Raw genomic sequence first — 17,610 nt, 5'->3', positions numbered from 1 at the left:
TCCAACTCTTCATTCTTCAAGTATTAAGAAAGTAAATTAGTAGAATCTGCCTTGAGCAGCTCTTTTTTTTTTTTTTTTTTTTTGTAAAAAAAAAATGTATAGGCTAATTTCTACTTTGAGGAAGTAAAATAAAAAAAAATAAAAAAAGTGTTTAACGATTGGTTTTTTTTTATTATTATTATATATATATATATATATATATATGTTTTGGTTATGACTAAAAATTCAAACCTGAATATTTAGTTGAGAAGAAAAAAGTGGATATATAAACCAATAATGTGCACGATATTGTTGAAAGTTGAAACAAGATAAAGATTAAGTTAATCAATTTTTTTTTTCTTTTTAAAAGAGCTACATGAATTGTTAGATCATATAAATTCTAAAACTTCACGTCCTTAATTGAACGACAAAAAAATTAATATAAAAAAAAAAAAAAAAAAAAAACTCAAGAATGTTCACAATATCATTCCTAATAATTTTTAAGTCCCTAAAAAAAATGTCTAACCTCCATAAATGGGAATTCCCATGAAAGTCTAATCAAATAATAAAATCATTCTTTTTTCAAATAATTATCCTGAATTCGAATACTTATTTTTCTAATATAAAAGATAAAATAAAAATAAATAAAAAATCCCCATAATGGGTTACATGTATAAAACAATTAAAAAGTACCCTACCTAAAAAACAGGTGTCAGTGATTTTATTCTTTTACGATGGGGCCATAAAAAGGGGCTCTTTTACATTCCTTCAGAATGTGGGCATGCGTCTAGTGAGATATGGCAAAGAATTTCAACTTAATTCCTTGGAAGTTTGACTTTGCCACTTCATTGTGAAATCATAGAGGACAAATACTATCAAAATTACAACATATTATTCTTTATGGTTGTTGTTAAATTTATATGCTTTTCATTCAGTTTAAAGTTTTTAGCTTAAGTACTATTGGTTTTTGCAACATTTTTTAGAGAATTATAGTGTTAGATTTAAAATATGTTATTTTTCTGTTTGTCTATGTTTTCGACTGCTTTACTATTACATGTAGGCTTCGTTTTTTTTTTTTTTTTCCCTTTTCTTTTTTTTTTTCCTGAGAAAATATCTAGTAAATAATACAAAATAATTATCAAATGTCTTCCAAATGAAACTAAATAACAGAAAAATAAAAATAATAAAAAGATTCTACTACATTATGGATATATTTCAACCTAATAAATGTTAGCCAAACCCATTGGCCAAAAGCCTAGACAGTAGCATGATGGATGTGTATATATCCTGCCTAGCCTCCCTCACAGGGCAAATAAATATGGATATAGAGACAGATGAGCACAGGAAAAAAAAAAATTATATATATATATATATATAAATAATTGTAATAATAACAATAATGATATGGATAATATATAGTTCCTTTGTATGGATTATGTATTTTGTCCTCTTTTTATTAAAGTCTGTCTACAACTAGTTGACTTGGACTTATTTTATGCAAGTTGATGAAGATATGTGGGTCCAGTCCAATTCACATTCACAGACTGAAGCTATTAGGAGCCAACCATATGGTCCATTAAATATTATTATTCGTCACATTAAGATTATGTCATTCTGGTGTTTAAAAAAAACTAATTATTTTTTAAAATTTAGTAAAAAATTTATATAATAGAGTGTGTCTCGTTCATTATTCAATTTGCAGTACTAAAAAAAATTTACAGTACAAGCATTGAAAATAATTAAATACATTCAGCATTGTAATCGGAAACTCGAAAACGTTTTTCTTTTTTCACTTAAATAGAAACGAGAATCTATTTGGATGACAATAATAATTAAATTGAAGAAAATTGTGTGTGATTAGGATTGATGATGAGATAGTGACATTGCAAAATACTTTTTTGTTTCTTAATTTCAAAGGGTAATCATAATTTTTTATTGTAATTTACACTATTGCAGTACTACTAATTGGACCTTTTTATTTTTATTATTATTATTATTATTTTGCATGTCAATGAAACACTCACTGCTATATCTTTTATTGGTCAAAAAAATGAAACATTACCATCTGCATGAGAATTATTATAGTATTAAAAGTACAAATGAAGTCTGAATCTGAGTTTGATTTCAATTAATAGTGTAAGATTTTTAAATTACTTTGTTCTCTTATTTGCAAAGGTTTTCAATTCGTACTTAAACAAATCACCATATATTCATATAAAAGATTAAACAGGAGTATATATATATATATATATACAAACAGAAAACAAATTATATTTAATGTTTGAAAATTATTCACTACTTACCACGTTTTCCTTTTTCATTTTCTTTGTTATTATTAATATTAGCTTGACTGTGCCATTAGACACCTTTGTTTTCTTGTTTCTTTAGAAATATATATATATATATATATATATATATATATAATATACATATATAAATCTATAATATAGGGACATAGTATAGGTGAGGATTCCTTGTACAAATAGATTTGATAAAGTTTTTGACAAATCATATTAACCTTTGATTTTTCTTATCCAATGGTCAATAAATGTTTATTTTTGTTAAATTAATTGTTAAAAATTACAATAGAATAAATCTCATCTAATGGTTAGAATGATTTGTCAAATTTATCTGCTGTAGCCTATATATATTAAAATACAATTATAATTGCAATTAATATATATTTATTTTATTTATCCATATATTTATTTTAAATAATTAAGAGGAAAAAAAAAAGGTAAATAAAAAAAAAAAGACAGATAATAGTAGTTAAGAGTAAAAATTGTGGGGGTGGGGGAATATGCTTTGGTAAAACATGAAAGATTCTTTCTTTGCATAATTTTTACACAATTAACACACAGCGTCCTCTGCAGTTAAATACGGAACCAACTCTTCCCTCCATTCCTCCATACACTCCCCGGCTTTCTCTTCTCCTTCTTTCTCTCGCTCTTTCTTCTCTCAAAACTATACTGGGATTGGGAAAAAAAAAAAAACAAAAACAAAAGACCTTAGCGTTATAGGAAACGATCTTTTTGGCTTTTTTTTTTACCTTTCTTTCTTTTTTTCTAATACAATACAAGCTCTCTGTTTCTCTGCCGCTGGCATTGAACGTGGGCTTTTTCTTCTTATATCTCTTGCTCGATTTCTCACTACCCTTTGAAGCTTTTAGTCTGGGAAAAAAAGAAAAAAATTAGATTGAAAAAAACTGAACCATTTACTTGGAGATTTTTATTTTCTACTTTTAAGGTATGATTATTGTTTTATCATTGGAAAAATCATTTGGGTTCTTGGTTTTGCGTTTTTATCATTGTTTTTTTGTTTGCTCCTTTTATTTTATATCATTTTTTTAAAAATTGTGCCCCTTTTCTCAAATGGGTCTGACTAAAATCTATGATTTTTTTTTTTTTTCAAGTCTTATTTTGGAATTTCTTGCTTTATATTTGACATGAATACGTGAACATTGTTCTTACAAGCCATTTTCCAATGATATATTTGGTTAAATTAATAGTAGAAATACTAATTTTCTCTTTTTGTTCTTGTTGTTCAGCGTATAATGTTTACACGATTGTGTTATTTACTTTGTGTTAAAGCGCAAGTTCAGTAGGCCAAATATTCTGACCCGGAATTTTTATTTACTTTTAAATCTTTTTAATACCCCTAATAGTTAATCTCCCTGTTGTTGTTTGTTTCCGTGGAAATCAAGGACTCTAGTTTGGATGGAATGTGGATTGTTGGCAAGAGTCTTGTGATTCTTGTGGAAATTTGTATACGTCTATAATTTTAATTCTTCAAGAATATTCCTAACTTTTTTTCAGAAATTTTCTCACTGTTTTTTGGCCATTATTTTCACGTTTGTTGGAATAGAAAAAAAAAAAAAAATTTAAAAAAGCTTTTTAGTTTTTTTGGAAAAAGATTAAAACCATTTGAACTTTCTAAATAATTTATTCTGTAGAATAATCAAATGCAGAGGAACCGTGCTTAAATGGGCTTTATTTGGGCGCACCTAATTTTCTTTGATTTCCAATAAGTCTTTCAAAAAAATCGTCCTAGCTTGAAAGACCAATTTCATCAGTTTGTATTTGGCTTTTCCTTTGTAGTGGACCTTTCGTTTTCCTGAGCCTGAGGTTCAAAATCCTTCATTCTCCTCCTGGTTTTTTTAATGAATTATGACATGAAAGGACTTTTTTGTTTATGTTTTTCACTTTGTCTTCAGTCTTATTAAGAGCTCTGGGAAACGGGTAGTTGTAGTTGGAAGGTCTAGAAAGTAGATTTTGACCCACACCAGGCAATCAATAACTTTGATCTGCAAAAAAATTTATTTTTATATATAACATGTAACTCTATCTCTTTCCTGATTTCATATTTTCAAACTTGTTTGTTCACAAGAAATTTTACATATTGGTTTCACTTTATTGACCCAATGACTTCCTATGGCTCTTCTTGGTCAATTTTCTCTCTTGTTTGATTCAGCTGTCACTTTCTTGTTTGCTACCTAAGGTCCTAGGCCATGTTACTCTTGTATGGTCCACTTTGCGGATTGAGTATTCACGTTATTTGTTATTTTACACAGCCTTGGAAAATTCTTGGCTGATTTATTGTCTTCTTTCTCAATTACTTAATCTTTTATGATTGTTTTACCATCACAAGTTCAATAGCTCGGTTGAGCCAGGTCACCAACCCACTTGACTTTTCTTTGCTCAAATACATGCCTCATGCTTTGTTTATCATAAATAAGTCACATATTGATCATTTTTGTTTTAATTCTCACAGGACAAAAAAACCCTTTGGAGAGAATTCAGTAAAAGTGAAGGAAGTTTTGAGGGCTAGCCATGGCTAAAGATCAATTGCAAGTGCTTAATGCACTTGATGTGGCAAAAACACAATGGTACCATTTCACTGCCATTGTGATTGCTGGTATGGGATTCTTCACTGATGCATATGATCTATTCTGCATCTCCCTTGTTACTAAGTTGCTTGGCCGCTTGTACTACCAAGTGGAAGGATCCGCCGATCCCGGAAAGCTGCCTTCCAATGTCTCTGCCGCCGTTAATGGTGTTGCCTTCTGTGGTACCCTTTCAGGCCAGCTTTTCTTTGGCTGGCTTGGTGATAAATTGGGAAGAAAACGTGTTTATGGAATGACCCTTATGCTCATGGTTATTTGCTCAATTGCCTCTGGTTTGTCCTTTGGCAAAGATCCCAAGACTGTTATGACTACTCTCTGCTTCTTCAGGTTCTGGCTTGGATTTGGCATTGGCGGTGACTACCCACTTTCTGCTACAATCATGTCTGAGTATGCCAATAAAAGGACTAGAGGAGCTTTTATTGCTGCTGTGTTTGCAATGCAAGGTTTTGGAATTTTGGCTGGTGGAATGGTGGCAATTATAATTTCTTCAGCTTTCAAGACCAAATTTCCTGCCCCAGCTTATGAAGTCGATGCTTCAGCCTCTGTCGTCCCAGAAGCTGATTATGTTTGGCGCTTAATCGTGATGTTTGGTGCTCTTCCTGCTTTGCTTACTTATTATTGGCGTATGAAAATGCCTGAAACTGCTCGTTACACTGCCTTGGTTGCTAAGAATGCCAAACAAGCCGCAGCTGATATGTCAAAGGTTCTACAAGTTGAGGTACAAGCTGAACCAGAGAAATTTGATCAGACTACAAAGAAAGGGAATGATTTTGGATTGTTCACCAAAGAGTTCCTTCGTCGTCATGGACTTCACTTGCTTGGAACTGCAAGTACTTGGTTCTTGTTGGATATTGCATTCTACAGTCAGAATCTGTTTCAGAAGGACATATTCTCTGCCATTGGTTGGATTCCTAAGGCTAAAACCATGAGTGCTCTTGAAGAAGTTTTCAGAATTGCAAGAGCTCAAACTCTTATTGCTCTCTGCAGCACTGTCCCTGGATATTGGTTCACTGTGGCATTCATTGATAAGGTGGGGAGGTTTGCTATCCAGTTGATGGGATTTTTCTTCATGACTGTCTTCATGTTTGCCTTGGCTATTCCTTACCATCACTGGACTTTATCAGCAAACAGAATTGGTTTCGTGGTGATGTACTCTCTCACCTTCTTCTTCGCCAATTTCGGTCCCAATGCCACCACATTTGTTGTGCCTGCAGAGATTTTCCCGGCGAGGTTGAGGTCAACATGCCATGGTATATCAGCTGCAGCAGGGAAGGCTGGTGCAATGGTTGGTGCTTTTGGATTTCAGTATGCCGAACAAGGTTTCGGAGTGAGGAACACGCTCATAGTTCTTGGTGTGGTGAACTTTTTTGGAATGGTGTTTACATTCTTGGTGCCGGAGTCCAAAGGAAAGTCACTGGAGGATTTGTCAGGTGAAGGTAAGGAAGAAAATGCAACACCAGCAGCGCCAATACAGCACTTAGGCAATGACACTCGAACCGTTCCTGAGGTCTAATTAATCTTTCATCATCAAAATATTAGACAAAGTTTATGTTCCCAGATAGTATGTGTAAAAAAGTCTCTTTTGCTCAGCTTATAGCCTAGTGATGGATGGAATTAGCTCCTTTTGCTTCTTTTTAACTTTTTTTAAATGCTTTGTAAAATTGAGTCTCTGTCTCAGGAAGAGATTGTAGATTTATGTTTTCCTTTTTGCTTATGATAGTATAAAATAAATTTTCAATCCCAATGTTCTTGATATCCTGTTGCTTATGATGGTTTTCTGTTTTCCGCTTTCCTTTTTGTTATTGGTTATCATCTGTAAAGTGTGTTTTTTTTAACAATTTAGCATGGTAACATTGCTGATGGTGAAGGGAATAAAATTAGATAGTGAATTGAAAATTTTGGCTATAAAGAACAATCCTTTGATTGAGTGACTGAACCATAATAAGATTTGATTTTAAGTTTGTGAGACTCCTCATAGTAAGTCTAATCAAATAGGAATTTAGGTGTGAATTAGTAATTGTTCACATTCTGTTTTTCTAATCAAGACCTGCTTTTTCAAATCATGTATCCAAATTGAAACTCGCAACTTCGTGGAAATATCAACGAAAGGCACATGTTAGGTGTTTGATGATTCACATAACTTTTTAAGTGGAGACAGCAAGACTTATGCTTTGCGTAAATCTGCAGTTAGAATGCAAACTCGGTAAATGTAGCTTTCTCTTGTTGTTTTAAGCAGCTTGGTTTTTTCCAGCTCTTAGATGCATTTTACATTGTGTCTTCTACCTTTTGCATTTTTCCACTACAAGTACTGCAACTTTGAATTTTATTTTTTTTTCCTCTCCAACCCACTTGCAGATTCCTGTCACTTTATGCTCACAAAACCACAATGCTGCAGATTTTTTCTCTTTTTTTTTTTTTTCTTTTTTTTTTTTTTAACACCTTTCTCTTTGCTGTTATGGTCATTATCTATCAATTCTTAGCAAGGAGTCTTAAGACATTGAGAAATTGAAATTTCTTTTTGTGCTTCAATTTCCACAGAAAAATCAAATAAAGGACATAAGATTCCTCTTGTGGTTGTCCATTATTTCTTTGTCTGGGTATACATACGCATGTTAATGTTCCATTGGATCTGGACAGTCTGATTGCTACAAGATAAAAACTGTAGGGTCCATTTTAATTTGGACCCCATACCTTACATTAATGTTTTTAGCTAAAAATATATTGTCCCAAAAAAATAAATAAATAAATAATTGTGTTGTGTTGACAGACAAACTGTGGAGGAGACATTTTCATAATGTGCAAGCGACAAGGACTTGTATTTATGACTTGTATTTATATTCTTACTTGTTTGTTAAGGACTACTGGGCTTACCAGAGCCTAATGACCACAATATGTCAGAATAAAGGATAAGATGGTAAAACTAAAAGAATGAAACAGTTATAAAAGATAAATAACAATAAATTTTCTCAACCATCCATTACTGAATGGTTAAAATCTTAAAATCAAAATGATTGTAGCTGGGCCAGGTCTTTTCCTGGTAAGTTTGCTGCTTGTTTTCCTTCTTCTTGTTCTTAAGATCCCAGAAGCACTTAATTTTCATGGCAAAAGGCTCGTTTGGAATTATAAAATAAAATGAAATAAATCTAAAGATTATATATCTATGGTAGAAGATGTTTTAAGATTTAAAATAAATTGGGGACATTATAGAAGTAGGTCAATTATTCACTCAAAAATTTCCAGATGTTGCAAAAAGTTTGATTTGATCAGAACTTGCTAATTCTACACAAGTCCTTCATATGCCATTCAGGAACCAAAAAAAAAAAGAAAAAAAAAAGACTTTCATATGTTCATAATTTCTTACTTTTGACCAAATATGGTGGACGGATGTTACATAATTTATCATTTTTATGTGAAAAATAGATTACATTGAACTCTGTTGTGGCAAAGGTATAACAATAATAATAATAATAAAAATAGAAGATTTTATTGAACTCCCTGCTCTGCAGGCTCTTGTGGATTTTAACACTCACTTTGTTATATGCCCTTGAGCCTATTGGGCTTTTTTTCTTTTTGGGCGAATTGAACCTATTGGGCTTGGTCCAGAGTTTGAACCCCGTGATAATTTTTGAGTTTCTTATTAAATAAAAACAAAAGAGAGAAATTGAGCTTGTAATATTGAAATATTACAGTAAATTTTCCCAAGTTTCCTTTACTGAATGGTTAATAGAGCTATGGTAGAAGATGTTTTAAAATTTGAAAATAATTCGGAACGTTATAAAAGTGTCCTAACTAAAAAAGATATCAAGGATTTTTTTTTTTTTTTTTTTTTGTATGGTCACAGAAGGAGCTTAGTGTGTGTATATATTTATATATATATATATATATGAGTGACAATACTATAAACTTAGAAAATCTTTCCAATTAGTATGTGTCTCACTCAATTTATAGCTTATTCATGTGGAGAAATAATATTAGGCCTATGATAATATATATATATATATATATATATATATATATGTATATGTATATATATCCGGAATAGCCGGAAAATAAATATGGAAATAGAGATAGAAGAGCAAAGAAAATTAAAATAAAATAAAATAATAATATTAAGTCTCTCCTAGTTGTTGATTTGGATATAGTTTATGGTTAGTCGAGTTCGATTGGCATTTCCAGAGCAAAGTTATCGGAAGCCCACCTTCTGGCCCATAATTTTTTTTTTTTTTTGAAGAAGCCCATTAAATATTATTATATTTATTATATAAGTTTTTGTCATTGTGTTGGAAATATATATATATATATATATATATATATATATATATATATATATATATATATATATATATATATATATATATATATATATATATATATATATATATATATATATATATATATATATATATGTATATTATGGTAAATCTTATATAAAGAAAGTTTTTCATTCATTATAAATAAACACATCCTACTAGATAATATTAGTCGTTCTAATAAGATTGTTTCTATTTATTAATGCATCGATCTCACACTCAATTCTTTTTTTTTTTTTTTTTTTTTTTTTTTTTTTTTTGAAAAAGAAGAAGAAGAAGAAGAAGAAGAAGAAGAAGAATATCTCACACTCAATTCTATTATCAAAAAAAAAAAAAAAAGATGTCACACTCAATTCTCTGTAAAAGAAGCAGCCGATACAGGCGTTTTTTTATTAAAAAGTTTAAATACATCATTAACTTTATCATTTCATCCTTTCATCTTTTATATACTATTTGATTAAACCATTTTAATGGCAATTATTTTGGAGTTTATTTAAATTGTAGAACAAATTTCATTTAGAGTTTTACAAGATGTAGTTAGCAATTTAGATTTTTTTTTTTTTTTTTATAGTTTGTCATAAATGTAGGATAAGGTTCCACGTATAAAGTTTTTTGACAAATCTGATCATAAAAATGATATAATCTAATAGCATATAAGGGATAAGAAGTTAAAATTTTTAAATTTGTAATGAATTTAACCATTTTTTATCTCTAACATACCGTGGGATTATTATAATTTTCATCTTTATATACCATGGGATTATTATGATTTGTCAAAAAGTTTGGTTTAAGCATTTTGTAATTTACAATTGTATTATTAAGTTGTAAGAAAAATTTTATTTAGACTTTTTCAACTTTACTTTAATTGTACTTGGACCCTATAAAATTGTAAAATCATTATTAAACTCCTCTAGGTTTTTATGTCTAAAGTGATAGGAGTGTTTTTCCCCTTTTTTTTTTTTTTTTTTTCTTTTAGAAAAATTTTGAGCTTTAACTATTATGATTAAATGGAAATACAATTTTGAGCATTAAAATTAATTAATAAAAAATTATGAATGAGTCAGTTTTAATTCATGAACTTCCTTTTGAATAATCCAAATTTTAATTCATAAAACTTCCTTGAAAAAAAAAAACACTTGTTTTATTTGCATATATCAGTTATATATAAATTGCTTAAAAATATCCCTTTGCATCATCATCATTTCATTTTCATTCAAGAAAAATGAGATTGGCCTTGAGTGGAATAAATTGAGGAAGAAAGACAATCTTCTTTGCATTTATTAAGAAAGCTTTAGTGCTTCACTTACACAAGAGATAAGAGATAAGACCTTAAAATATCACACCATGTAGGGAATAAGGTTTTGCATTATTCATGTCCTTGCCTTGCAATTTCTAGGAATTCGAGCAATAAATTGAAATTCGAGAACTCTCTTCCATAAATTTTTTTTTGGTCAATTTTCTGATCTACCCAAAAATTTAAGGTTGATTATAAAAGACATGTCCAATCACACCTAATCACACCTACGATGCTTACTAAATTTAAAACTTTAACGTCATGTGGATTAATTTGGTGAGACACCCCCAAAATCGACGTTCTATCATGGGTTGCTCTAAATTATTATTATTAAATTGTGATCGGGGGATTATTGCACCCAAAAAAAAAAAAACTGTGGTTTTATCACTGTGATTAGTCATAAAAAGTTAAAATAGAGAAAATTCCATTACTTTCCTTTAACATAAATTGGTTCATTTTATCTAAAATAAATATAAAAAAAAGTAAATCCTAAAACTGTATAAGAATATTAATCCTCATGATAATCACTATCACTCTGTTTGGATTGAATGGTGGAAAGGAAAAAAAAACAAAAAAAAAAAAAGATGAGTCTAATGAGGAAAGGGAAATAAAGAAAAAAAATATTTATAATAATCATTTGTTTGGATAATTACTAATAGGAAGGAAAGAAAAAGTAGAAAATAATTAATATAGTTTATACTTTTACAAAAATACTCTTAAATATAAAAGTCTATCAATTAATTAACGTTTGATTAATAAGGATAATATTAGAATATTCAAAAGATTCATTAATTTTTTTTTTCATTTTTTTCATTTTTTATCAAATTTGATTAGAAAGTTAAATTCGTTAAAATAGATTTAACCTACTTCTTCTTCATTTTTCTTTTTTTTTTTTTCTTCCTTTATCCTCTCCGTTCATTCCAGTTTTACAATCCAAACAGAAAAATTAAATCATTTATTTTATTTTTCGTTTTATTCATTCCACCCAAACATATATGGATAAAGGATGGAAAGCTTTAAGTATCTTTAACTTAATTTGATATAGACACCAAATTACTAAAAGTTATTGCTGGTTCAGTTGGAAACAATTTTAATTTATAATAACACTTAAATAATAAGTTGTGAAACCAAAATTGATTCACAAGGAATCAACAATAAAATTAAAAGATCTTTATCAAAAAAATTAAATTAAAAGATGTACCATATGAAGTTCTCACCATCATTTCTGTCAATATACAAATAGTGGGTAAAGGCAAATAAATTGAATGGGACCCCTCCAAGCCCGTTACGTGGCAAAGGTTTATGGTTGCAGCTGACGGTCCTGACAATTTTGTTGCTTTTGCACCAAATGGTCCTGAAATTTTCAAATTGAATTGAGAACTAGCCAATTAGCAATTTCTAATGGCTGGAGTTTAAAATTTAAGTCGAATTATATAATATTTATAAACAAACAAATATTTTAATTTTCAAACTAATTATTTCTTTTAAGCTTAAAGAAATCTTAAAATTTTAAAAACTGATAACTAATTTTTAGGAGTAAAGAACTTGTCTTGAAAAAAAAAAAAAAAATCCCAAGAAATACAAAATGAAATGAACAAATTTTCAGTAATTTATTTATTTTTTCAGAAAGAAACCCAGCATATTTAAAATATATTGTCAAACTGTTCTCAAAGAATCAAACACTAAATTGGATGACGTATTATTTTACGTACATGATACGTACGGAATAGACACAAATCAAAGGAGTGATGCGTGGAAGAAAAAAAAAAAAAAAGGGGAAAGTGGTGGTATGTTGATGGATGAATGCCACGTAGCATGTACTATTCCTTTTTTAATAAATGCTTTTTAATTTTTTTATTATTTTTTCTATAGTATTTTTTATAAAAAGGGCACGTGTATCGAGACCATGTCGGAACAAAATACTACATAAGTGGACTAAAGTATACGGAGATAAGAGCACCTATTATATTTTAGGACATTTCCCAGCTATCAATACCTTATAAAAAATTAAAAAAAATTAAACCTACACTATTCAAATTATCATCCCATGGAGTCCGCTTTCCAACTAGCTTTTTGAATTGCTTAAAGATAAAATATCGTCGGTTAAAATTTCACCAACCTTTTTTTTTTTCTTTTTTTTTTTTACTTTTCCTGCTTTTACTTTTGAAAAACTAATAAAGCACCCTTACTTTTTACTGTGTGGGGGGAGGGGACGTGTTGAATTGGGCGAGGGGAAATTTTTTAAAGCTACAAAATAAATCGTCCTCATTAAGTTATTTTGTTTCCATACAGTTTTTTCTTTGGGAAAATTTACTTTAAACTTCTCAAATTTGATCTTAATTATAATTAGATTTATATTTACAAAAAAAAAAACATTTTTAGAATCATCTATTAATTTTTTTAATTAAAAATAATAAATATAATTATGATAAAATCGAAAAGATATAAATAAAATTTATTCATTTTCTTTTCTTGATAAAAAGCAAATTAAAATTATATATCCAATATTTTGATCACATAAATTAGTTGTGTAATATGTGGCTTTCAAGCCTATTGATAAATACCAAAATTATAGTGTTTACAATTTATGTGTAACAGAAATATCCGGAGTGGATTTGGGGATACAATTTGGCACCTTGTTTTATTTTCGATGGTCCTTTGGAGTGTACGTTGGGTTCAGAATGATTGGCTATTAAGACGCAACCTTTGCTTCGTCCAAAAGGTCATATGAATTCCTCATTTTCCAGACAATTTCTTTAGATATTCCAAATTTTTATGAGGTGCTACTCATTTTGTCTGTCATTATATCTCCAACCATAGACATACTTTTTTGGCACAGTGTTTCTTTTCAATGTAGTTACATCACAAAGATTTCATCTTCCTATTCCGTATCTTTTTCTATTGTAATTGTATATATAAAATTGGTTGGTTGTTTGTGAAATTCCGACTATTTTCCCACCATTCCCATTTTGCCTTTCATGAAGTAGTAATTAATTAATTCATTTATAGCATTTGGCATTTTCAGCAAAGCTCCATTTCGTTTTAGGACAATACAAATAATAAATTATTCAATATTCAAAGTAAAAAAAAATCAAGTTTGGATGTTTAAATTTATATATTATCAATATTTAAATATATTGATATTAATGTTGTTCATTTTTATGCTGCATTTGGAAATATTTACTTCAAAATAAAGGTTGTTTGAGCAACATTTTTATATTACTATGTAGTAAAGAATAACGAATTAATTAATCCATTGCTGATTAGCGGGTATATATATTCCTTGTCTATTTTTTAATTACTTGTATATTATATAAACTCATTGATTACCAACAACAGCAAAAACAAAAACAATGGACGAACTAACTTAACGTAACTATGGTCCTGGTTGTAAGTAAAATGATTAATTTTTAAATTTCGAAAACAATCACATCGTTTGGACTTTCTTATTAATTTTATTTGATAAATAAAAAGGCGTTTTTATTTTTATATTACGCATCATGAATTCTATGGCCATTTCATCCTTTTGGACATGCCTTCGAGGGAAATTTGAAGAGGGACAAAATAATATTCAAGTTTCATAGTAGAATATAGAAATAAAAAAATATATATGGAATATATTGTTTCTTATGTTAGCTTTAATATATTATTAAACATTTATATGGGTTATTTATTCTTCTATCTTTTCCAATTTCTTCTTTGTAAACAAAAAAAAAATGTTTTCAAAACTTATTAATCTTTTCGCAGGCACATAGCAGCCAAAAAGAAAAGGTTTTAAGTCAAATCCTTGGTTTCAATTATTATTTATATTTCCCCTTTTTTTTTTTTGGCCATCTATGCCCAAAAAAAAAAAAACCTTTGATTTATACGTAAAGTATTTTTCTTGTTAATTACTCATTTTTCTCTTCTTTTTTTTTTAATTAATTAAGTGGCAAAATGCAATTAGTGAGCTAAAACGTAATCTGCAAATATATCATAGTTAAGAAGGTATTCCATGACAACTTCGGAAATTGGCCTAAAATCCGCTTTCATTCATTTTAACAGATTTGGTAGGTCGACAGGGGGAGTTATTTGATATGATAAGTACGAAAGTTCTAGATAAAACAAGCATTTAAAAAATTATAAAAATATTCATGGCATATTAGGTAATTTCTCCGAGAAGGTTGGGCCAATACAATAATTTCAACACTGAGCTTCTCGTATACGACAGAGATTGGAAAATCGTGATCCACTAAGGAGAGAAAGGACAGCAGTGAGTACGGAACACGCTTCCCTCATTTTACTCTCTCTCTCTCTCCCTCGCTCACACACACACACACACACACACACACACACAACACGAAGAAAACACACAGAGAAAGATATTATGATAAGGGGCAGTCCCGTAATTTAATCCAACCCCAAGCCTTTGTTTTTCCAAATCCCAAGGTCCGAATTACACGTTAGTATCTAAAGCCGTTGGATTCGATTACGTGGTGAGCGTTTATTGGCTCATCAACTTGACACCGAATATTCCCTAAAACAGATTCCGAAACCGATTTTAATTTTAATTTTTTTCTCTTTTCCCTTTCATTAAAAAGCAAACAAACCTCCGTAGACTCCGTAAAATCAAACCTACCAAAATTTTCAAAAGAGAAATTTCTAGAGAGAGAGATAGACTGAGACTGAGACTGATGAGTGAAAGCTTGAAGAGAGACTACATTATATGCGACGAGATCGGCCGGGGAAGATTCGGCACCGTTTTCCGGTGCTTTCCGGCTATAGGAGGCGGCTATTCTCTTGCCGTGAAGTCCATCGATAAGCGTCTCACTTCCGGCGATTTTCTCGAATCCCAATGCCTTTTCACGGAGCCGAAGATCCTTCAGCTTCTATCTCCTCATCCTCATATAATCAACATGCACGGTCTCTATGAGGATGAGACTCATCTCCACTTAGTTCTCGACCTCTGTGATACGCCTGATCTCCATTGCAGGATTACGCTCCGAGTTTTTTCCGAGCCGGAAGCTGCTGTCGTAATGTCGCAGCTCATGGAAGCTGTCGCTCACTGCCACCGACTCGGCGTCGCTCACCGCGATATCAAGCCGGATAACATTCTGTTCGACGAGAGGAGCCGGCTTAAGCTGGCCGATTTTGGATCGGCTGAGATTTTCAAGGAAGGCGAGCCGATGAGCGGGATCGTTGGAACTCCGTACTACGTCGCGCCGGAGGTGTTGTCGGGGAAAGACTACGGCGAAAAAGTTGACGTATGGAGCGCCGGCGTCGTTTTGTACATAATGTTGGCCGGTTTTCCACCTTTCTACGGTGAATCGGCGGTGGAGATATTCGAAGCGGTGCTTAGGGGAAATCTTAGGTTTCCGACAAGGGCTTTCCACTCGGTTTCCCCTACGGCGAAGGATCTGCTTAGAAGGATGCTTTGCAAAGACGTTTCCAGGAGATTTTCGGCAGAACAAGTTCTAAGTAAGCAAATTAACCGTATTTCTCTCTGTTTTCTTTTTAAATAATTTCATTTTCCATGAGAATTATTTTTAATTCTGCTGTCTGATTCAATTTGGTTCCACATTTCCCGGCTTGATTTCTCTTCTTTTCACTCTGTTTGGTTACCTAGAAAGTGAAATTTTATTTTTTATAACATAAAATTGTTGATCAATCTCACTTCCACTTGTTTTTAACCCGAATTTTCGAAGCCAAAAAAATGTAAAAACTTCCTTTTTTATTTTTCAGCTATAAATATAATTGAATTAGTTTTCAATTCTGTTTGATTAATAAGTATGATTAACTAATAAAGGAGGGAAAATAAAAACTAATGCGGTGAAATTGCTAATCTGTTGCAGGGCATGCATGGATTACAAGTGGCGGTGGAACAAGAGCGGTGGCTGATCTAATTACCTAAATAGCCTCACAAACGACCAAAAATTAAAAAAAAAAAAGAGGCAATCGTTTGGAGCTTTTTCTCAGCCGTGTTTTGTAAAGTGCGTGCGGTGCTCTGTACAGTTTTCCAAGACGGAAGCTTTTCCCGGTGGTTTTTTTTTTTTTTTTTGGGGGGGGACGAAGCGCGTGTTTTTATGTGTTTTTTTTTTTGTTCTTTTCTTTTTTCTTTTGTCAACGATGTACAAAGTTGAAGAGAAAAATAGCGAGTAGAAATCGAAGTGCGTGTTCTAGTAAGAGCAAACCAGCTTAACTTAATTTGTAATCCTAATCTCGAAAAAAAAAAAAAAAACTTATCTCGTTAAATAATATGAATAATATTAGTATTTTGTAATTTTCCTTTTGTGATTTGGTTTGAATATGTGTTATAAGAAAATTAAATTAAAATAAAATCGTTTTCGTATATGATTAACTCTTTAACAAATTTGATTTATAAAATTTTGAATGAATGAAACATCTTTTTAACCAATTTAACTAAACTAATCCAGTTTAAATGGATAGGTATGATCTTGATTGGTGACTTATCCATTGATTTGCTTTATTTCGATAAAATCTATGTTAATTTTTAATTACATATAATTGATTCACTTTGTCCTTATAAAATTGGTATGCAAATTCCATCAAGATCCTTCTAATATTTTAAACTGAAAGAAATGAATAACTTTAGTTTTTGTCTTTGTTGCTAGGGATATCTTGTAATAGTTCATAGTAGCAAAAAATAGCTCTTTTGATTATAAGGTGAATATATATTTATTTTAAAATATTATATACATTGTTATGGCATGGGTGTGTCACGACAAAAGAGGTTGGTATGGTGTTGTTGGGGGAACACTAACTTTTAAAATAGATTTTTTTTAACTACTTTTGTTAGATTTAACTGCTTTTAATAATTTAATTATTAATGGCAACTGTTATCCTGTTGAAGGATTTGTCATACTTTGTATACATGTGAATAATTAAAAGCATTTTATACCTGCATTCGAATACTTTTAAAATGATAGGATTTAGGATAAATAGAAAGGCCAAAATACATTAGGGAAAATGAACTTGTCCATATATCTCTATACAGAAAATCCAAAATTCTCCTTAGGTGGATCTAGTTTTTTTTTTTTTTTTTTTTTTTTCTTTAATATAAATATCTTAGTTTTTATTTTATATTTCAATTAAAGAACACACATAAAAGTGTTGATGTTTCATGC

General features: G+C 30.3%; 2 protein-coding genes across 4 annotated transcripts; both read left to right on the top strand.

Annotated features, from left to right (window-relative positions):
• Window positions 1-2,898: 2,898 nt before the first annotated feature.
• On the top strand, window positions 2,899-6,637 carry LOC107422881 (low affinity inorganic phosphate transporter 1). 3 transcript variants are annotated; one of them, XM_025075611.3, is made up of 2 exons: window positions 2,899-3,225; window positions 4,750-6,637. In XM_025075611.3, the coding sequence occupies exon 2, from the start codon at window positions 4,809-4,811 to the stop codon at window positions 6,393-6,395; it is 1,587 nt and encodes a 528-aa protein (XP_024931379.1). In that variant the 5' UTR covers window positions 2,899-3,225; window positions 4,750-4,808; the 3' UTR covers window positions 6,396-6,637. The 3 variants fall into 3 exon arrangements, with proteins under 3 accessions (XP_024931379.1, XP_048333467.1, XP_048333468.1); XM_048477510.2 differs by lacking the exon at window positions 2,899-3,225 and adding an exon at window positions 3,980-4,103; XM_048477511.1 differs by lacking the exon at window positions 2,899-3,225 and adding an exon at window positions 4,630-4,648.
• An 8,435-nt stretch (window positions 6,638-15,072) lies between these two features.
• Window positions 15,073-16,745, top strand: LOC107422859 (phosphoenolpyruvate carboxylase kinase 1). The gene is made up of 2 exons (XM_016032367.4): window positions 15,073-15,943; window positions 16,318-16,745. The coding sequence occupies exons 1-2, from the start codon at window positions 15,160-15,162 to the stop codon at window positions 16,374-16,376; spliced, it is 843 nt and encodes a 280-aa protein (XP_015887853.3). The 5' UTR covers window positions 15,073-15,159; the 3' UTR covers window positions 16,377-16,745.
• The last annotated feature ends 865 nt before the right edge of the window (window positions 16,746-17,610 follow it).

The sequence above is a fragment of the Ziziphus jujuba genome, chromosome 3 (assembly GCF_031755915.1).
Source record: "Ziziphus jujuba cultivar Dongzao chromosome 3, ASM3175591v1".
Classification (NCBI taxonomy): domain Eukaryota; kingdom Viridiplantae; phylum Streptophyta; class Magnoliopsida; order Rosales; family Rhamnaceae; genus Ziziphus; species Ziziphus jujuba.
This window is presented reverse-complemented; position numbering and strand designations above follow the sequence as displayed.

Bases quoted from the DNA above. Each gene is read 5' to 3' on its own strand.
- LOC107422859 (XM_016032367.4), top strand. From the start codon at position 15,160: ATGAGTGAAAGCTTGAAGAGAGACTACATTATATGCGACGAGATCGGC. The intron at 15,944-16,317 runs GTAAGCAAATTA...AATCTGTTGCAG, and splicing joins TTCGGCAGAACAAGTTCTAA to GGCATGCATGGATTACAAGT.
- LOC107422881 (XM_025075611.3), top strand. From the start codon at position 4,809: ATGGCTAAAGATCAATTGCAAGTGCTTAATGCACTTGATGTGGCAAAA.